Source organism: Strix aluco, chromosome W, assembly GCF_031877795.1.
Source record: "Strix aluco isolate bStrAlu1 chromosome W, bStrAlu1.hap1, whole genome shotgun sequence".
Taxonomy (NCBI): domain Eukaryota; kingdom Metazoa; phylum Chordata; class Aves; order Strigiformes; family Strigidae; genus Strix; species Strix aluco.
In genome coordinates this window covers 13,947,042-13,969,189 of record NC_133970.1, presented here as the reverse complement: position 1 = coordinate 13,969,189, position 22,148 = coordinate 13,947,042, and the positions used below count along the sequence as shown (strand labels likewise).

General features: G+C 42.3%; 1 protein-coding gene across 3 annotated transcripts; it reads left to right on the top strand.

Annotated features, from left to right (window-relative positions):
* Window positions 1-1,302: 1,302 nt before the first annotated feature.
* LOC141917565 (arrestin domain-containing protein 3-like) lies at window positions 1,303-21,028 on the top strand. Of its 3 annotated transcripts, XM_074810865.1 has the most exons (8): window positions 1,303-1,956; window positions 5,815-5,896; window positions 10,757-10,904; window positions 12,155-12,257; window positions 16,740-16,996; window positions 17,418-17,580; window positions 18,366-18,520; window positions 20,226-21,028. In XM_074810865.1, the coding sequence occupies exons 1-8, from the start codon at window positions 1,677-1,679 to the stop codon at window positions 20,280-20,282; spliced, it is 1,245 nt and encodes a 414-aa protein (XP_074666966.1). In that variant the 5' UTR covers window positions 1,303-1,676; the 3' UTR covers window positions 20,283-21,028. The 3 variants fall into 3 exon arrangements, with proteins under 3 accessions (XP_074666966.1, XP_074666964.1, XP_074666965.1); XM_074810863.1 differs by lacking the exons at window positions 1,303-1,956; window positions 5,815-5,896; window positions 10,757-10,904; window positions 12,155-12,257 and adding an exon at window positions 12,510-13,023; XM_074810864.1 differs by lacking the exons at window positions 1,303-1,956; window positions 5,815-5,896; window positions 10,757-10,904; window positions 12,155-12,257 and adding an exon at window positions 16,268-16,378.
* Window positions 21,029-22,148: the final 1,120 nt, after the last annotated feature.

Here is a 22,148-nt window from a genome sequence, read left to right as displayed (position 1 = left end):
ATGATCAGATACTAATAATTAACGCTAATGGTAATACAGATTTTACTAATTAACAGATACTAATAACGGATAACGTTTGGTTGTGAGGTTCATCTAGAGGTCAGCTTTGTTTCAGGGCCTATTATTCAGGCTCTAGCACTACAGCAAGAGACAGCAATTCTACCAAGAGAGGAAGGCAAGTTAGGGCTACACTGTCTGTAGATCATATATAATGCAGGGCGGGGGTAGCGTTACACCAGCAAACCAAAATGTTTTATCCATCTCCAACAAGCCTGGAATGGGCGAACCTAGCAAGTATACAAAATACATCATCTGTATTAAAAAAATAAGTGAGAAAACACCATAATGCCACATCCAAATTATGTAAGAAGGTCCCCTTCCTTATCAACACATATACAAAAAAGATCCATATGAATATCCCCTTGGTTAGCAAGATTTGGGTCTTTAAACTTTGCGGATCTTCAAGGACCTGCAGAAGGTAACTGCTGTGCACTTTAAATTCTGTGCAGATGCACACTGACAGAGGTACATGGTGACAATGAACCCAGAACTGGAAGGACAGGAATTGTGACCCTCCTGTCTGGACTCCATGAATGGAAGAAATTTATCCAAGAAACGGCACCACAGGGGAAAAAAACCAACAGCAGCAGCAAACAAACCAGACCCCAAACTAAGATACCATAGAACAATTATATTTAAAAGGATTAACATAGAATACTTCACCTTGATAGAGGTTTAAATGTTTACTTTTGCATAATGCCTCGCTTTTGTACCTTCACCCCTCAGTGAATATGGCGGGTGCTACTGGGGTGGGGGGGGAAGAAAGGGAAAGGCCAGGCCGGCAAAGGCGGCTATGCCTTGCTCACCTGCTTGGCCTCGGCCCAGCTCCCTACCTACAACCTGCTCAGGACCAGCCACTTCACGAGCAAAAGCTTTGGGCAAGATCTGTAATGAGTGACGTGCTGAACATTTCCCTGACAGAACCGTTGCTATTTTTGCTGTTAGCCAGGCAACCCGTGCTGGCCGCGGCCAGATTCCAGGGCCCGGAGCTCACCGCCCGCTGCTAGCTCCTTCCGAGACACCTCCCGGCCAGCCAGCCGGGGCCCCCAGGCCGTGCCAGGCAGTGAGACGAGACGTCAAAGCCCTCCGGACAAGAAACCCTCACACACCACAGACGTTTTTCTCTCAGTTCTTCAGTACCTATCTCGACACCACACTGCGAACTCGCAGTGGAGCCCCAGCTCCACCAGGGAGTGCTCCAGCTCTCCGCACGAAACGGAAGCAATAGCACAAAAAAGCCGCACATAACAGTGAAGATGCGCGCAAGCGGCTGAGGAAACCGCTGCCACGACTCGGCTTGCGCATGCGCGGTGGGGTTGTTTTTCACAAAGCTGTTCTTAAAGTGAGCTAGCAGCGTACAGGCAGTTGTCTTTGTAGGGGGATTGTGGTGTTGGGTGGTTGCTGCTGTCGTTTTTGCTTTTTTGTTTTTTTTGTTTTTTTTTCTTTTCTTCCCAGCAATTCTGATGAAGGGCTTGTAGGGGACACGCTTGGTCTTGTTGGCAGGCTCTTTGGGTAGCAGAGGTATTGTTCAGTGTAAAGTGAAGAGTGTGTTTTGTATGAAAACTTGGCTATTTTTTTTTCTTTACAGCATATTTTTATATGATTTATTATAAAATATGGTGCTGGGAAAGGTGAAGAGTTTGATCATAAGCTTTGACTGTCTCAATGACAGCAATATCCCCGTCTATTCTAGTGGGGACACAGTCTCAGGGAGGGTCACTTTAGAAGTTACTGGGGAAATTAGAGTAAAATCTCTTAAAATTCATGCAAGAGGGCATGCAAAAGTACGTTGGACTGAATCTAGAAATGCTGGATCCAACACTGCCTATACACAAAATTACACTGAAGAAGTAGAGTATTTTAACCATAAGGATGTTCTACTTGGGCATGAAAGAGGTAAGCTTTTTGCTTATTTGTTCACCGCATGCAGGCATTTTTCCAGAAAAAGACACATCTTTGCATTGTCTTGGTTTATCCCTTTTTAATGTGCAGTCTCGTAGAGCTCGCTATTTCTAAAGATGAGGACATGCTGGTTAGGTTCTATTTTTGATTATTTGAATGTTTACTTAATATTAAAACCGTAATTGAGGTGCATTTTCAAAGTACCTGCAACAGGACATTCTTAAAATACCTGCCTTTTAATAGAGTCTTTTCATAAGGATTTACATTTTTTAATGCAGTTTTTTTGATATGCAATGTTGGGTTTTTTTCTTGGTGATCTTAGCAGGATTTGTTTCTCTATGGGGAAAATAACTGTTAAATCAAAACCAGATATGCAGTAAATTACTTTTTCGGTAGCATCCTATTGAATCATAAGTGTAATTAAAACATAACACTAGACTTTTTGACACATAATAGATACAGATCTGACTTTCAGAGTGATATGTGATGATTTTTAAGGTTGGTTCATTGTTGGCAGACAAAAGATTCCCTGTGGCTTACTTTGATATGCTATCACCACCCCACCTGTAATTTTCCATCTTCTTCCTTTGTTCTAAACTAGTATGCTTGTAAACTGCTTCCATTTCTTTTATTCAACTCCTCTATGAGGGACCCAAATGTAAAAATCTGTCTGAAAGGCCAAATAAGAGGTCATGGTGGTACGATCAGAGCATCACTTTGGAGTTGGGGAGTTCTGGAACCTGTATTCGATGAAAACCTGGTCTGCTAAGCCCCTCTAGAAATGGAAAGTGCCCTGCAAATTCCCTTATTTTGGGTATGGAAATGGAGTATTACATTGTGAGCAATAGTTACCTTGTGAAAGTATAAGGGACTCGAAGCTTGTTTTTTCTGAAGTTTCCACCCTTTGTTAGAAGCGGTTCAATCCTGTTTGGGACCGGCCCTGGAAAGAAGGGAGGGAGTACTCCTTCTCTCCGCAGATTGGTTGCACACGTCAGGTGGTGGTGATGATTTAATTCCTAGCACAAGAAAATGTTAAAACTGATTACATAATTTGGGTCGGGTGTTTTGGTGTGTTGTTTTGGGTTTGTTTGGTGTTTTCTTTAATATGCAGCATGTAGAGATCCTCTGCAGTAAAATGCAATTTTTAAGAAGATCGACTACAGATTGCATCGAGCCTTTTATTAAGCACTTCTGAAGTAAATACTGTAGCAGTGGAGTTAGCACCGATAGTAGGTGCTTGGTTTGGGCTGGAAAGGGAACAAAAGGTGGCAGGGAAGGGACAGATCTGACACGTTCCGACACCAGAAGCAAGACGGTGCGTGCCGCTCTGCATGTGCGGCACGTAAAAACTTAAGCAGTTGTCCCGGGACACCGCTGCCCTCCCCTCGGCTGCAGGGGCAGGACTGCGAACACTCGCCGCACGGAGTGGAGTTTAACTCAACACCTCGTACCCTAGCATAGTCCGGAAGGCCTCTCCCTGTCCCCGCCTTGCCATTGGCCTGCTGGGGTTTGTTAGCCTGTTGCTAAGGCGATGCCAGCCGCTGATTATAGGGGGCTGGGACGTGGGGGGAGAGCGAGGCTGAGGGAGCAAGTTCCCTCACCCGCACTCTGGTATGTGCTGGGGGTGGGGCGAACGAGCTCTGGCCACCCCGAGGTCAGCCCTGTGCGGGGTTGGGGGCGCTCCGGGCCCCGCTTCCCTGAGGAGTTAGCAGGGTATGCACGGGGGGGGGGGGGGGGGGGAGGGCACTAGCTGTGAAGTGAGGAGTACAAGTTTACCCTGCTGCGAAACCCGGGGGTGGGGTGTTTCAATTCAGCAGTTACTGCTTTCTCCCTTGCTGCCTGTCTTCCCTTCCCCGTCCCTGGTTATGGATCCGATCACGGCCTTGGTAGGGCGCTGCACTGCTAAGGGGGGAGTGTGGGAGTGTTGTCACCCTGGTCACTTTTTGTTGGGAACAGGGCCTGCCTGGCAGTGTCGGCCTTGACGGCTCAGAGGGCACACTGCCTTTCTTGGGAAAGCCCATCTCTGGGGACAGACAGAAGCATTCAAGCTCCTGCTGCGCACATCCACTGGGCCAGCAAGGGCTGTGAGCAGGGGTGGCCATTGGGACACTTGGGCCTGCAGCCTCTCGTGTCCCTCACTTGGTTGTCTTTCCTCTCCCATGCTCCTGGCCAGCACTATCTGTAATCGCCTTTCAGTAATGGTCAGCATATGCTCCTGAGAGAAGCACAGGATTGGGGTGTCACCTTGCACGTAGTGCGGGGCAGGCTGGGGTAAGCCAGCAGCATGTCCCTGTAGTATGAGGAGACTGGATGGTGAGGCATGGGTGGTGCCCCTTCCTCTCTCCTTACCTCTGCGGTAGTCAGGCTAGGCTGTGAGCAGGGTTGCTGAGCAAATGTAGTGGGGTGTAATGTATACTGTATGTACATGAGTGGCTGGCAGGGGATCTGCTCGTGCCTGTTTAGGCCAGTCCTCTCCTGCTCCAGCCTAGTCTGTGATTGACAGCTCAGTACTTGTTTACCACAGTTCTGCTGCTGCTGTTCAGGCTCAATGGGACTGCTGATCTGGCAGGAAGGAAGTGAAGAAGGGATGAAAAAACTTATGTGCAAGGAAAAGATTATTATTTTTAACTCTTTTTAAAAACAAACAAACACCTCCAAGTGTTTTTTAACAAAAAACCCATTTGTTCTGCTCTTTCAGTGTATTGAAGATTCTTATTTCATGACATTACCTGCTGAGGATGTGTTTGTGTAAATAGCATTCTAGTGTTTTTATATTTTTTGCATAGGTTTGTTTCAGCATTTCTGGTGCACTAAAGAAATTAGAGCATCAGCATTTTTGTAGGACAATGGGAACTAAAAAAAAAATATCTTAATGTACCAACATTCCTTTGTTTCAGACTATTAACAATAAGTAGCGTCTCTTACATAATCCCACCATATGTGTGTTTATTACCCCAACCCTTTTGTATACAAGATGCTCAATTATTTTCTCTAAATAACTTTCTATTTTGATGAAATCAGCATTTTTCTGGTTTCATGGTAACTGTATCAGAACAAACCACAAATTTGTTGGAGCATTTAAAACAATACAGGGAATCATGACTATAAACCAAGGTCAGCTTTCTTGTTGAAATTGGAAAATGTTTGGGCCTTTGCTGTCTAAGCAAAATTGAGCTAAGCGTTGAGGTTTTGATATGTTAGCTCTAAACAACATTAATTGGACAGCTTGCCACCTTTCGTGCCCCTGAATTTGTTTGGTACTTTCTAGGTGGTGCTTGTGTGCTTCTTTTTTAAAAAAAAATCCAAACACCCCCCCCCCCCCCCCCCCCCAAAAAAAAACCCCAAAATGCCAAAAAAAAAAAAAAATCGATTTTTGGACACTTGCTAGGCAGGAGCTAGAAGAAAGCTGAATTACTAAATTTAATCTATTAATGTAGCAGACTTAGTATTAAGATCACTTTAATAGTATTAGAGAGCTCTCTTTCATTTTAAGTATTAACTAGGAACCATATTGGAAAACACAGTTTCCATTACAGATCTTTCAGGCAGACCTTGAAATGGCAGCAGTTACAACTATGTCAGTACTCTGAATCGAGATCATAAATTAAAATAAGTTAACTTCTGCTTTTGTGTAAGGTGAATCTTGGAATTTCACCTAACCTTAAATTCTGCAGCCATACATCTAGCAGTTAATACAAATGGACTGGAGAGACTTGTTTCTGGGATACTGCATTCTTAGTATTGTAAAGAATGTATAAATCCCTCTTGTTCTGGAAAAGTAAACCTATATAATATATTATGCTGTGTAAAATGTTCACAGGTGGAATAGCATATTGGGTTTTTCCCTCCTAGATGATGACAATTCTGAAGAAGGCCTTCACACCATTCATTCAGGAAGGCACGAATATGCATTCAGCTTTGGGCTTCCACGGATGTAAGTACTTGCATGGAGTACACAGCTTGTGTGAGAGAAGGCTAAGATATGTACCTGCTTAAGAAAAATTCTTGTGGCTAGTAGGAGTTGTGCTCAGACGTGCAATAGAGGACATAATCTCATTAAACTGAAACAAAGAAATTCACTCAACAGTCAGAATCCAATAGAACTGTTAAGCAGCTATTCTTTATTAGCAGCGCTGGGGTCGCCCTGGGGATTCTCCACCATAAGGGCTCCCAAGAACTAGCAAGGGACATCACTTTACATACACACAAATCATACATATTCATTAGATTTCCTGGAAAGGGGTATCTAATGATAATGAGTTCCCAGAATTCATTTACGTAAACCAAGCATGCGTAGTGAAAATAGGGTGAGGGTCTTTGGTGGTCGAGGGAGGAAGTAAGTAGTCTTCTTCACGGTGTTTGCTAGTTGACTCTCTTTCTAGAGCATGTGCTGTGAAGTAAAGTCCAGGTGTCTCCCTCCTAAATCAGCAGCATCAGTTTCCCTATAATAGGGTCTCTGTCTCTTTGTTCGAGCCCCCCCTTATCTCATTCTAGGAGTTGTCCAAGTGTCCACTGAAGGCCTTGAGTCTGCTATCAGTGATTTACATAGGGAGCCTAACGAGCGTTTTAATCTTACCTAAACAGACGAAGGGACCTAAGGAAACAGTTGAGAAGTCAGGAGTCCTTGAGAAACAAATGAAGCAAAGCACAAGCAAAGCTTTGAAACAAACGAAGCAAAGCTTTCATACATCGCATCACAGTTTAGTCTTAATAATTGTCAAAAATTCATTTGTTTGAGCCCTTTCAAAACTGAAGAGGTTGCTTTTAAACTGGTTAAGAGTTTTTCACAAAACAGGACCTCATTGTTGCCCAGTTGGTTACTCTCTCTTTTGACTAAGGTCTATTGACTCATTGTGTCTTGTAGCATTTTACCCCTTCACGGGAGAAGGGAGGGGAGTTTGTGTCGTTTGAGTCCTGCAGAGTGGCTGAGGTATCTTCTAAATGAAAGAAGACTTTACTGGAGCCATGCAGGCCATCAGAGCTAGTGATAAGATAACAGCTGTTGTGGTTTGAGCTCAGAAGGCAGCTGAGCACCATGCAGCTGCTCACTTCTCTCTTCCCCCTCCCCCCCAGCACTGGGAAGGAGGAAATAAAGCAAAGGCTTGGGAATCGAGATAAGGACAGGGAGGGATTGCTCACCCATTGTGGTCACAGGCAGAAGATAGACTCGTTAGGGGAAGAAAAAAAGAACATAAATTTAATTCAGACACCACCACCACCACTTAACAGGCCGAGTAGGACAGTGAGAAGCATTCCCACATCTTAAAAACACCTTTCCCCCACCCCTTCCACCCTTCTTCCCAGGCTCAGCTTTGCTCCCAATTTCTCTATCTCCTCTGCCCGAGCGGCGCAAGGGGCAGGGAATGGGGGGGTGCAGTCAGTCCTGCTGCTTTTTCCTCCTCAGTGTGTGTGGGGGAAACTCCTTGCATTCTTCGCCTGTTCCAGTGTGGTCCCCCTCTCACAGGAGACAGTCCTCCACAAACTTTCTCTGACATGAGTCCCTCCCACACGCATTGCAGCGTTTCTCTAGCTGCTCTGGCGTGGGTCACCCCCGTGTGTTGCAATCCTCCCAGCGACAAACTACAACAGCAGGGGCTGCTTCTTTCCACAGCATCCTGGCCTCCTTCAGGTACAGTCACCTGCTCCAGTGTGGGGTCCTCCACAGGCTGTAGGTCGGCATCCGCTCCACGGTAGACCTCTGTGGGTGGCAGGGGGGCGGCCCTGCTGCCTCACCAGAGGCTGCAGGGGGGCTCTGCACTGGCGCACCTCCCCCCACTTCTCTTCCTTTCTTCCACTGACCTCGGTGTTCACGTGGATATCCTCCTTACAACTCCTCCTCCCAGGTCCCCCTTCTTAAATATGCTATCGCAGAGGCCCAGCCACTGTCACTAATTGGCTTGGCCTTGGCCAGAGGTGGGTCTGACTTGGAGCTGGGGGAGCTTTGAGAAGCTTCTCACAGGGGGCCGCTGCTGTAGCCCCCTCCCCTGCTACCAAAAACCCCTGCCACTCTCACAAACCCAGCACAAGTTTAACTGTTTGGGCTCAGTTTGAAATGGGTGTGGCAAGCTTAACCACATTTGAACAAAATAAGAGATTTTTTTTTTTTTTCTAGTTTAAATAGGATGTATGTACTCAGGCTGACCTTTATGCAAAAAGCCAGGGTGGAAATAGGCGAATGGATGGGTGGATGAAGCAAGAAACGTTCCCATACCTAATCCCACTTGTTTTGGAAAGCAAAGGTGAAGCAAGAGGGATAGCAGAAGTCTTAAGATAAATTGCCACACACCCACAGAAAAAATGTGATGTGTCTAATGTATACATTGTGAAGGGAAGATTTATACGTAGAGGAGTTGCCAACATGGAAATTAGCTAAAACACAAGTTGCAGGAAAATTAATTATAAAGGGACAGAGAGAGTCTGGAAATAGATGAAAGAAGGGAGGCAGAAGGAGCCTTTTACTGTAAAAGCCAAGCGCTGAAGTCATTAAGGTTAAAAAAAGTTGGCAGAATATTAGACTAATACCTAATATTAAAGCTAATAAATCATTTGCTTATTAGAGGGGCTGGCTTTAGCAGAACCTGTAGGTGATAAATGCTTTTATGGATCAGTTTCAGTGAATAGCACAGGGCTTTACAGTAGATGTTATTGGAACACTGAAGATGACCCATATATATGGAGACTTTTAGAAGTCAATTTAAGGTTCAGATGAAAATCACTTCTTATAGAAGTTATAAGGATGATACCGATATTCCCTTGAGTTGGAAGGGGTGTTCAAATATGAAAGAACAAAACAGCATATGGAATATTATGTTTGAGACTAAATAGATGACCAATAAAATGGCAGAAGCATTGATTAAAACACTAAAGTTCTCTTCAGGTGACTTGAAGGAATAACTATGAAGCCATCTTTGATAATACTGAAAAAACGAAGGCTGGTAGTAAGAGGCCTGAAGAATGCTAGTTTGACACTGCCTCCTTACTGTTCCTTGCTATTTTGTATCCATAGAATATTTCTAAAATTTATTTAAAAAAAAACCAATGTGGTGGGTTGACCTTGGCTGGCTGCTAGCCCTCTAAGCAGTTGCTCTCTCGCTCCCCCCATCTACAGGACAGGGAGAGAAAATAAGATGGACAAGCTTGTGGGTTGAGATAAAGGCAGTTTAATAAGAAAAACAAAAGCTGTACACGGAAGCAAAGCAAATATAAGAATTCATTCACTACTTCCCATCAGCAGGCAGATGTCTAGCCACTTCCTGGAAAGCAGGGTCTCAGTATGTGTTAGTGGTTGCTTGAGAAGACAAATCCATAACCATGAATGTCTGTGTCAGCCCTGTCCATCTTTACCCTCCCCTTCCCCCCCCTCCCACCCCCTTCAGCTTTTATTGCTGAGCGTGATGTCATATGGTATGGAATATCCCTTTGGTCAGTTGGGGTCAGCTGTCCTGGCTATGTCCCCTCCCAACATATTGGGCTTTGGAATGGGGCGTTGGAAAAGAGACGCTTGATGCTGTGGGAGACTGCTCAGCAATAGCTAAAATACTGGTGTGTTATCAACACTGTTCTAGCACAAATGCGAAGCACAGCACTATATGGGCTGTTATGAGGAAAGTTAACTCTATCCCTGCCAGACCCAGTACAACCAAATGCAAAGCAATAGCGAAAAAAAACAAGACACTGACTGGCCTTACTGATTTTGACTTAAAGGATACTGGGGCAGGATGAAACATTGAAGACAGATTAGAAAATCCTTTTGTTTGTGTTATTGGGGGGGGGGGGGGGGGGGGAAGTAAACGTTTCAGATGTGCAAATAGAGATGTCAAGCCTGTAGCAGAAAGACTTATTCTAGTAAAGTACTAGCACAGCTAGTATTATTCCCTATGGAGTTAGGGAGGGAAGCTTTGCCCATAACTTATCTTTTATTATGATGCATTTCAAACATAGTGCAATATAAAAATTCTTCCTTTGAGATTAAAAGCAAAAAATCTTAGGAAAAGACAAGCTATATTCCAGTCACATCCAGTTACATGTAAAAATCTCACGTCTTTCATCTTATGATGGGGGGGGGGGGGGGGGGGGGAGGAGAGGAGGAAAAAAGGGTAATGCTGCAAGGTTCGGAGTCCCTTTCCACATCTTTTTTTGCCCTCCAGCTCCCCAAGAGGACTTCCTTTGTCTTTCAGCATTCAGAGCAGAATAGTCTTTATCTGTTGTTTATATATGTAAATATTTTAAGATGGCCTCATCAGGGTCAAGGAAAATTAGAAGATGCTCAAAATAGCCTTTCTCTATTTGGAGCTCTGAATTGAAATATTAATCTACCGTACTTAAGGCAAAACAAACTACAAAAGCACTTGGTTATAGCTAAAATAAACCACTGAGATACCAGCCAAGTAACTAATACAGAGTTACTTACAGAATACAATGTCCAAAACAATAATTGGATGGTACTAATGTGAATTTTATTTGGTGGTCTTAGTTTGACCTTAGAAGGGCATGCTTTATTCTATGCTTGAAAACGGCCTCTTAAGTCTAAAGGAAACTTGTACTCTTCTGGCACTTTCTAGCACAATTCTTTAATTGATTCTTAAAACTTCTACAAAACTACTGTTGGATGAATTGGAGATGATATTTTCTCTTAACTTTAATCTTATATTTTTCTGAGATATGGAAACTTTGCAAATAAGTTATTCTTTTATTATGATGCACTAAAAATACAGTTCTACCTACTAATTCCTAATTTGATCGTTATTGGAAAGAGAGAAAAATTTTACTCAACTTTGACCTTTCTCCTGCACAGACCACTTGCTACCTCATTCGAAGGCAGACATGGCAGCGTGCGCTATTGGGTGAAAGCTGAATTGCATAGGCCTTGGCTTCTACCAGTAAAATTAAAGAAGGAATTTACAGTCTTTGAACATATAGATATCAACACTCCTTCATTACTGGTAAGAACTGACAGAATTACTCATTCTTTTTCTGGCATAAAAATAATGAGGTATAATAACTGAAACAACATCAACATGTAATTTTACCTAATATTTATTTGCTAGTTTAAGTACAGCTCTTCTTTTAAGTATTATATCAGTTTAGCAACTCTTTAACTGCTGGTATTTTGAAGGCTAAGTTATCCTGTACCTGGAGTTGCTTGTTTTTTACAATACATAAAATGCATTTGTCAATCTAAATTGATAATACTAAATTGTAGAATCTCATTGAGGAAGAAAATTTGGTGAACTGTCCCTCTTCAATTCTAAATAAAGAATAATCTATGGAAGGAACAGTGCAACCTAATATTTTAGTGGGGGACTGCTAACTTAAAAATGCAAAGTAAAAAATTTACTGTAGTGTATAGCTGATGATTTCCATATGGATAGTTTTCTACTGATGGGGAGAAATGATCACAATTCTGTATAATCCTTTCCTGAAATTTCATTTTATTAAAGTAACTTTAATATCACAACTGCTTTCAATCAGTATTTGATTTCAGTCTGGCCTAAAAATACTTCATTTTTTCCCTTCCTCAAATTTTAATCTGGGGGTGGTGGTGGAATTAAAAGTCCATTGAAATAGGTTTATTGTGTCTATGTGTGAAAAATCAGCCTTGCAAAGGGACCTTGCACAAACTCCATTAAAATCAAAGGTCTCTCGTTTGACTTCATTGGGCTTTGGATCAATCCCTAAATCCTGATGTTGTGTAAAATAAGTCTTTTTAATGTAGATGAAACAGGATCATTCAGAAACCGAGGAAATGGCAGGAGTCAAGATTACAGTAGTTTAGCTTAGTTTTTTTGTTTCTGAAAAACAACTTTATGGAAAGTGCGAAGATGTTCTAATTTACTGTTTGTTAAATAAACAGTTCTGCAACGCTATGTTGGGATGTGTAGGCTATGAAGCCTTTTGTTTTAAGCTACACAGTATATATTTTTAGTATTAAAAACTGTTTTAAGTATGGCTGTAGTATGGAGGATGGCAGAAAAAGCAGTACTAATACAGCAATGGAACGAGGACAAACATTGTATAATGCTGTTTAAGTTGCTTGAGACTTTTCCTATGAAAATAGCTTTGTTTATCAAAATGTGTAACAATAAGTGCATTAGGAAAATGATTACTTTTCTGTGTTGATTTAAATACCTGAAGAGATTCATGGAGCTCTGAATTTAATGGACAATATTTTTTTTTTTTTTTCTTCTTGCAGTCACCCCAAGCAGGCACAAAAGAAAAGACTTTATGTTGTTGGCTTTGTACCTCAGGCCCAATATCCTTAAGTGCCAAAATTGAAAGAAAGGGCTACACCCCAGGTATGTAATAGAAGTAATTATAGGATATGTTTTTCCTTCACTTCTAAAGCTAGAGTTTGTACTTACTGTTTTTATATAAATGAAACATTAAGGATATTTTTACCACCTTGGTCTGCATTTAGCAATCTTCTCTGTATGCTCTGTTAAGTATGACAGCACTACTTGTATCTCGAGATTAAAGGACCTCATCTATTAGACTGGTATGCTTGGGGGTGGGGGGGTGTTGATGTATTTGGTTGGTTGGTTGTGGGAGGCATTGGCCTGTCAGCCTTGCACAGCCTCTGAGAAATAGCTAGGCTTTGATGAGAAACAGGCCTTGGAAGAAAGATAAGAGGCTGCTGAGCTATGCCAAGGTGGCAGGGAAAAACAACGGACAGCTGCAACACTGAACTGTGGCAAAGTACTGAACTGTGAGAAGTTACCGCCGCGTGAACGAGAGGGTGATTGGTCTGCACAGCGCGTGTTAGAGTGGTCTGATGCTGATAGGAGAAAAGGTTGATAGCTGTCTAATTGCTGACTTGTTAACTATGAAGTAAGAGCTTTACCAGCAGTGTCTGAGAGCATAAGTATGTACCGTTGTAACAATATACTCTTTCTTTCTGCACTTCATGGAGAGTCTGTGCCTCAGTTACCACAAATGGTGCCCCGTGTGAGGCAGTGATAAGTGTGACCAGCTTGGATCACTCCGGTGGCAAACTCCTCAGAACTTAAGAGCTGCTGTGAGGAAGCAGGAGCCGGCATCAATCACCGTTGCAGGGTGAGCAAGGTGAGCTGTGGGGAAGCGATGGGTAGGTCAATACCCTCGGAAGAAAAGTCAGTGCTTGCACTGATGGAAAGACTGTTAGCTAAATATAAGGTGCATATTAGCCCGCATGCCTTGAAGAGAATTTTAAAGTGGGTAGCAGTTGCGGTTGCTATATTCACTGTTCCGATATGGGATACAGCAGGAGTAAGATTGTGGGAGTGTGCAACCTGAGGGAATGAGGTTGCGGCAGAACTCTTACTGACATGGAGAACTCTTTTTGAGATAATAAAAAGACAAGATAAGGAATGCGGCCAGGCTGTTAAGACAGAGAATGAGAACACAGAGGGCGAGGACACATATTTTGAACCCTGGGAGCAAGATTTATATGCTGGGTCTCTAGACTGTGATAATCTTTTAGACCCTGACCCTGTAAATCCTAAAAGAGACCCTGGCCTGTGTCCTCCCTTAGCTGGGGATGATCCGTGGGTAAAAGCGAGGCAAGAAGCCTTGGCGCAAGGGGATATGGACATGGCGAGAAAGGTTGTTGCTCCTGTAATCTATGAGCTGGGACGTCAGCCACGTTGGGAAGGACTGCATTTTTCTGTTATTAAAGAACTACAGAAAAGCGTTAATGAGGACGGGCCTCAAAACTCCTTTACAACAGGTATACTGGAGGCAATCGCTCATGGGTATCAATTGGTCCCGTGGGATTGGCTGGCACTTTTAAAAACGGTACTAACGCCGGCACAGTATTCTATCTGGACACCGAGCGTGTGGATCTCTGTACTCAGCATTCGCGCCCCCCCACCTGCAAGCGCGGAGTTGGCGGCGGCGGCCCCGGGCCTCCCCGAGACCCCCCCGCCGCGGGGCGACCACCTGCGGCCCAGCCCGGCACCGCGCTCTCGGCCTGCACCCCCCCCAACGCCACAAGCGGCAGTTTTTACAGAAGGTGCTGACACTGGGATGCGGCGTCCCTTGTCTGCCAACACCACATAATCAACAAGCAATGGCTTTATATATTCTTAATGGTGTTTTGATGTTTGTAGTGTTTGTCATTTGGTGTTGTGTGAGTAATAAGTGTAAGGGCCCCTTTGTGTGGGTGTGTGACTGTTCTGCGGGTGTGAGGCGCAGCCCAGCTGCAGCTGCGGAGTGCGGAGTTCTCTGACCCGCAGTTCCGTTATCCCGCGAGGGAAGCGGCTGGAGAGGAACGAAGCGCAGGGCAGACTCTGTACCAGTGGGGGGGTAGTGCAGGACCAGTGAACATTCCTTAGGACAGAGCGCCCTAGTGCCCGCCCGCTGGGTCACTGGTGCTGCCTGTTTGTTCGGGCTCAGTGTTTGAAGTGTCATAGGTGAGATATCTCCTCTAGCGGGAGGCAGTAATTCTGTGATAATTGTTGTCTTGAATTGCTGTAACATTTCAAAGCAAAGATCTCATTCATGTAAGGGGCCCAGAAAACTGGGTAGCAAATATTCCTCCATTTATATTGGAAACCCCTACTACATCATGGGGTCGTGACTGTATGGCTCGATGGGGAACTCAAATTGGATCAAATTTCTCTTAATCACCACTGCAGCACAACCCACCCTGAAACCCACCCTGAAACTAACCTGGAAAACAGAATCACCTGTGTGGGTGCGTCAGTGGCCCTTGCCAATGGAAAAGTTTTGAGGATATGGGTACGTTACAGCCAGGAATGCCCTCCCCAACAATGATTCCCCGAAACTGGCATCTTGCAATAATTGATCTAAAGGATTGGTTTTTTACTATTCCCTTGCACCCAGATGATGCACCTAAATTTGCCTTCTCTGTTCCCAGTATTAATGTTAGTGAACCTGCAAGATGGTACCACTGGGTTGTTTTACCATAAGGCATAAAAAAGTCCCTCGATGTGTCAGTGGTTTGTTGCAAAGGCTTTGAGCCCTGTTAGAATGCAGGTCCCCCAGGCTGTTATATATCATTATATGGATGACATCCTTATAGCAGCAGAGACACAGGAGATCATGGAAAAGGCTCTTGCTTTACCCAAAGACTCAGTATCTCAAATGGGGTGACAAATAGCACCTGAAAAGGTACAGAGATCATCACCGCGGCAGTACCTGGGGTGGAGAATTTGCGAACAGACCATTGTCCCGCAACAGGTTAAACTTAAAACTGATGTTAAGACTTTAAATGATTGACAGAAACTGTTGGGAGCCATAAATTGGATACGGCCATTGTTGGGCCTAACTAATGATGATCTGCATAGCTTGTTTGGTATTTTGCGAGGAGATCCTTCACTGACATCACCCAGAGTACTTACAGAGAAAGAGAAACAAGATCTCCACCGTGTAGCTAACGCCATCTCAGAAAGACAAGCATCGCGATGTGTGCCCGGCCATCCGTATCAACTGGTATTATTTAATCCTTCAGGGCAGCCCTATGCTCTGCTGTTTCAATGGGATGAAACACTTAGTGACCCTCTTGTTATTGTTGAATGGATTTTTTTTTGTCACACCAAATGCACGAGACGGTCACTACTTGTCCAGAAATGTTTGCCAAACTGATCATGAAAGGTAGGCAGCGCCTACTATTACTTGCTGGTCAGGAACCTGTGTGTATCATTGTTCCGGTTACTCTGCACATGTTACAGTGGCTAATACAAATGTCTTTGAGCAAGCACGGCTTTCACATGCATTTTTCCACCAAAACGCCAGGGCAATACAAAACCAGTTTTCTTTATCAAGGCGTCAGGCTAAAGACATCATTGCCACTTGCCCTGAATGCCAGAAGGACTCCCTCTCTTCAACAGCTAGTGGTAGGATTTCCAGTTTGCGAGGAAGGGCACTCTAAATTCTCGCTGCATCCAGGGTTCCCCAGCAATTGCGGATCTGAATGTTAGTACCCCATTAAGTAAGTGTGCTATTCCGTATTTTCCTTACTGTTTATTTTTGTAGTATTTAGTTATATCCCTTAATTATGGGTAATGAAACTAGCCTACTCTTCTTAACTAGTAACTGTAACTGCTGTATTGTTTCTAGCATTCTGTGGAACTATTTTGAATATGCTGTGTTGTTTGAAGTTTGCCTAACCCTTAATTGATAAAGCCTTGAAACAAGTCTTGCAGGTGCAGCTGCAAAACAAAGAAAGGGGAGATGTGAGAGGCATTGGCCTGTCAGCCTTACACAGCCTCTGAGAAATAGCTAGGCTTTGGAAAACAGGCTTTGGAAGAAAGATGAACTGCTAATTTCTGCCAAGATGGCAGGGAAAAACAACGGCCAGCTGCAACACTGAACTGTGGAAAAGTACTGAACTGTGAGAAGTTACCGCTGCGTGAACGAGAAGGTGATTGGCCTGCACAGCGCGTGTTAGAGTGGTCTGATGCTGATAGGAGAAAAGGTTGATAGCTGTCTAATTGCTGATTTGCTAATTATGAAGTAAGAGCTTTACTGACAGCATCTGAGAGCATAAGTTTGTAGCATTTTAACAATAAACTCTCTCTTTCTGGATTTCATGGAGAGTGCATGCCTCAGTTGCCACAGTTGTTGTGTGTGGTTTTTTTTTTTTTCCCCTTTTAGAACAGCTCATGGGGATCTTGCTTCTATTAGCATCGGTGGATGTTTTTCCAGGTAGAGCAGTGATAGCAGCATCTGGAGCGTTATAACAGTATACAGAATGTGACAGTTTGCTTAAGCTGCCTTTGTAAATGTAAAGAGAACTTGAAATTCTGTTTTGGGTTTTTCTTGTTTGTTTGTTTCAGGTGAATCAATTCAGATCTTTGCCGAGATTGAGAATTGCTCTTCCCGTATGGTGGTGCCAAAGGCAACCATTTACCAAACACAAGCATTCTATGCTAAAGGGAAAATGAAGGAAGTCAAACAGCTTATTGCCAACCTCCGTGGGGAATCCTTGTCATCTGGCAAAACAGAAACCTGGAATGGCAAACAGTTGAAAATTCCACCTGTTTCCCCTTCAATCCTTGACTGTAGTATAATCCGTGTGGAGTATTCATTGATGGTATGTTGGGGGGGGTCTGTTTCATTCTTGAGAATGAGTAGCTTCCAACATTCCATACAAATTCCTAGCACAGCACTTTGTGATAATTAGTTATGAAAGAAATACATGTTCTAGTATTAGTGTCCTGACAGGAGATCTGGTAAGTAAATTTAGTTTAAATCCTGCAAGTTCTTAAAACAGTTGTGTGTCAACTAAGCAAGCATTTAAATGAGTAGACTGTATTTCCATGTGAGGGCTCATGTTAAGACTTTTCTTTTAACTTGAAGAGCTTGTGTCTCCATAGGGGCATGAGCCCTAAAAGAGACTATTAGAAACAAGCTCCTCATGGAAACTTCTATAGAAAGACAACTTGGACTAATACTTATGAAGTGCTGATAAAATCCCACATTTTAATCATACACTTGTTTCTTTTTTTCTTCAGGTATATGTTGATATTCCAGGAGCCATGGATTTATTCCTTAATTTACCACTGGTCATTGGTACCATTCCTCTACATCCACTTGGTAGCAGAACATCAAGTGTGAGCAGCCAGGGTAGCGTGACCATGAATTGGCTTGGTCTCACACTGCCTGAAAGACCAGAAGGTAACTTGACAATACAAATCCCAATCAATTTGCTAGTCTATTTTTGTCTGCTTTATTGCAGTCTTGCTAACAGAGTCAAATTACATCCTTTCATAATGAAGCCCACAGGAAATCTGCTGTGGATGTTTTCTTGTCCCACCTGCTTGTCCTATTTAGAAGAACAGAGTTTCTTCCTTCCCTGCCTTTCTCTCTATAGGACAGGCAGTAAAATCCAGCTGCCTTGGAAGGTGGCAGAAATGAAATGCCATTGTATCTGTGCACAACTTCATTACTTCCACCTCCAGTATCCCGATTGCATCCTTGGTTATAAGGCATTGTAACTCATAATAGCAGTTTCTGGGGTCTCTCGCCAGCCTTAGTAGCCGAGGCTTTGTGAAAAATATAATGTTCTTTTCTATGGGAAATCTCTTATGGCCAAAGAAAGAATTATATATTTCCTTCCTTCCATTTTCGCATATCTAATATCCTGTGTTTTTTAAGTACAAATCCCAGACCTGGAGACTTCTGGAGTCCAGAGGACTGCAATGTTCTGTCATTCCTACCTGTACAGAAATAAGTTATCTTTGGTATGCTTTAAATTTTAAGGGGATAATTAGCTACAATAAACAGTAGTCAGTCTGGTTTTGAACATAAGCTCAACGTTAGAATAAAATGAAATAGTCTAGTCTCCCTTTTTTGTTTAACAATTTTTTTAGACGTCGCCTACCTGCTGGTGAATCTTAGTGATTAAACTTTAATATTAATCATGTTATATATTTTGACATGTGTGTACCTTCTCCCTTCAGCACCTCCTAGCTATGAAGAAGTGGTCACAGAGGAAAACAGACAGTCCAGCCTTGCACCTATAGCTGCTTTTGATGATTTTGAGAGAGCACTTCAAGGACCGTTATTTGCATACATCCAGGAGTTCCGTTTTCTGCCTCCACCCCTCTATTCAGAAGTAGGTATATCTGTCAGAATATGATGGTTCATGTATTATTTGTCTGATTTTTTTTTTTTTTTTTTTGTGTCTTGTGGAATAAGTTTAGGAAGCTGTTTCTCCTCCCTAAAATTTGGAGAAACCATTAAAATGATGACCTTGGAATAAGTTGGTTTTGGGGAGGATTTTTGTTTGTAAGATACAGACGAATTTCATCGAGGTTTTACAGCATGGGTTACCTACCCTTTTTCATAACTTTTTTTTTTTTAATTTTTAACATGAACTCTGCAACCTTAAATCTAAAAGGTGCTCTGTGAGGTGCCTTTGCTTCTTTATCATGCTGTTTCCTGGAGCTGCAGACCGGGAAGGTAATTTTCCTTGGCAGCGCTCTTGCCTAGTCTAATACTTTCTGGAAATTTTTGAAGTGCTGTTTACCATTTTAGCAACATCTCTCTTTTTTTTTTTTTTTTAATTTGTGTATTAAAAATAAAAAGATAAGGTTTCAACTCTTTCACCTCTACTGCTTCCTACCATTCTATAGCTTCCTACCACTTTATAGCAACCACTAAACTGTTTTGCCTGCATGTGTGTTTAAGTTCTGTGGATGTAGGGCTTTCAGAAGCTTCATGTAGAAAAGTGACATACCGGTATTCGTTTCTGACTTAAGTTTTCTAAAGTACACAGTTCTTCAATGCTTTTGGCCTTTACAAACTAAAAATGTAGCCACTGAATAACCATGAATGAGATGCAAATTTCAAAGCTTTTCACGCTTACGTTCTTCATGAAAAAGCAGTGATATAGGACAAAAGGGAAAAAAAGTGTCCTCTGGCCAAATTTTGCCTGAATTCACCCAGCCTTGAAACACTACTGTGCTAATGAGTGGGCAGAGGGGCATTTTTTGTGTGCTAGACGCTTTCCTGAGAACTCTGCTAAAGCTTAACTCTAGTGCACAACTCCTGAGTCCTTTTCGGTTTAGGTACTTTAAGATTTAGAAAGTAGCATTGTTTGTTTTAAACAAAAAAGGCTATATGAAGTTAACTGATGCAATGTTATCTAAAAGATGCATTGTACACTTAAACTATTTTTACCATCCAGTTTTTGAGACCTAAGCTAGTAGGCTGTACCCCTCCTTTCTCCTATAGAAAGGAAGAAGAGGTAAGGTTTAGAACACATGAACTTTTTGAAACATCTCATAGGATATTTGAGGATTAACTACTTTTAAATTAAAAAGTAGAATGACTTTTTTATTGATAACTTTCTGCCTTTTTCAAGCAAAACTTCTTTGCTTCTCTCAAATCAAGTAAATATTTCTTAAATTACGTTTCTAGTGATATGTGTCAAGTCATCTTTTTGTATATATCAGATAATGCAAAAGACTTCTGTGCTAGTAAAGCAGAAATTTTAAATTTTTATATTATTCATGTTTATCCTTAAATTACCATCAACCTGTAGTTTAAAGTATTCCACTGTATCTAATATTAATATTTCTATTAATTTTTATCCAAAGTTTTGTCTGACTAGAAGCTTTTTAATTATTCCAATAACCTTTGGACTGGGAGTGCCATATATCATTATAACTGTCTTAAACTTGTGAATTTTGATTTATTTTTTTTTTAATTATTTATTTCTAGCAGTTGATTCTAAAATGCCCTGGGTGGTTGTGGCTTTTTGTTTTGGGGTTTTTTGGTGTTTGTTTTTTGTTGGTTTTGTTTGTTCTTTTGGTTAGATTGATCCAAACCCAGATCAGCCCACAGATGAGAGACCATCTTGCCCCTCTCATTGAAGGAATCCATAAAAAGCTGACTTGACTTGGGTTTTGAATCACACCTGCTGTGTTGAAGATCAAGGTGTCATAGTGGAGACTTGCTTTTAAAGGAAATGGTATTGCTCTTGCCTCTATGGTGAATAAATGAAAACAACTTGTGATCATGCTTTGACACCTGCAGCACATCATAGGACTGCTCCACATTCTTGAAAACCTGAGGCCCCCTCCCTTAAGTAGCGGCACATGCTAGGAGCAGTCTTACTAGCGTACAGTCCCGTGTTTCAAAACACTCAAACCATGTTGTAAGAGAGAAATGGCTGCTTCTTACGATTTAAAAATTTGCACATACTTATTGCTTATGTTATGCAGTTCAGTGTCACTAGGTTGTCTTTCTCATTTATGATGGACTGTTGTTACCCCCCCCTTAATTGTTTGTGCTCTGCACAACAAGGAACAAAAGAAAGCTTTGACAAAAAAAAAAAAATGAAGACTGACAAATGCACTGACTTTTTTAAATTTAATGATGTAGCCTGGACTTTACCTGCATATGCACATGTTCAGAATTGTTCTAGTAGGCTGATCATGTATCACCTCTTCAGCTTGGATCCTACTGTGGATTTATTTACAAACATCACATGCCTTCAAGCCAATCCTTCTTGCTGTATGCTTTGCAGCCAACTGTAGTAGACAAGCAACAGATATGTGGGGGTGGGGGAAGAGATAACAGAAGGAAACTAATAAGAGACTTTGTCAAGACAGTATAACTTCTTGATTTCTTTTAAGATTTTGTTGCTTTTCTGCTATTATTGCAAAGCAATGTTTTGTTACAGACTGCTTAAAGATCACTTAATCTCAGGTGAACTCATCACTTGCCAAACTGTTAGAATGCTATTTGTTCTGTTACATTGCACTGTTATTTCTTTTGTTTTGTGTTTTGGTTTTGTTCTTTGAGGGGGATTTTGAATAGGGACATGCACAAAACTTACAAAGTGAAAGCAGCACCAGCAGACACCAGCAAAGCATGAAAAGACCTTTAAAAGGGGATAGTCATATGCTGTCAAGGGCTCATAGGCAGAGAGAGATCTCAACTAGCAGGGGTGGGAAGAAGAAGGTTGGTTTGTGGGTTGGTTGTTTGTTTTTTTTAAATAATACAAAAATGATATATAAAATGAGTCTTCAGTAGAAAGTATATTTCAGACTGCGAGAAAAGTTTGAACTATGGCAACTAAGCAACAGCTCAGTTGGTACGCTTTGTATTATCTTCACGGTTTACGATACTGTATCCTAGAATACCAGGTTGGAAGGGACCTCAAGGATTGTCTGGTCCCACCTTTCTTGGCAAAAGCACTGTCTAGGCAAGATGGCCCAGCACCCTGTCCAGTTGAATCTTAAAAGTGTCCAATGTTGGGGAATCCACATTTCCCTGAGGAGATTATTCCAGTGGCTGATTGTTCTCACTGTGAAAAACTTTCCTCTTGTGTCCAGGGGAATCTCCCCAGGAGTAACTTGTACCCATTACCCCTCATCATTTCCATGTGACTCCTTGTAAAAAGGGAGTCTCCATCTTCTTTGTAGCCACCCTTTAAATGCTGGAACAGGGTGATAAGGTCTCCCCTCAGCCTTCTCTTCTCAAGGCTGAAAAAACCCCAACTCTCTCAGCCTTTCCTCATATGGCAGGCTTCCCAGTCCTTTGATCATCTTTGTGGCCCTTCTCTGGACCCTCTCCAGCCTGTCCACATCTTTTTTTTTGTCTAGCAGGGACCAAAACTGAACACAGTATTCCAGGTGTGGCCTGACAAGCTGTTAAAGAAATTTCTTTACCCTAGGTTTCCCTATAGCAGAGTCTCAGGCATTGAATCTTATAAAAATAATGTATTCAGATGG

Bases quoted from the DNA above. Each gene is read 5' to 3' on its own strand.
- LOC141917565 (XM_074810865.1), top strand. From the start codon at position 1,677: ATGGTGCTGGGAAAGGTGAAGAGTTTGATCATAAGCTTTGACTGTCTC. The intron at 10,905-12,154 runs GTAAGAACTGAC...TTCTTCTTGCAG, and splicing joins TCAACACTCCTTCATTACTG to TCACCCCAAGCAGGCACAAA. The intron at 16,997-17,417 runs GTATGTTGGGGG...TTTTTTCTTCAG, and splicing joins GTGTGGAGTATTCATTGATG to GTATATGTTGATATTCCAGG.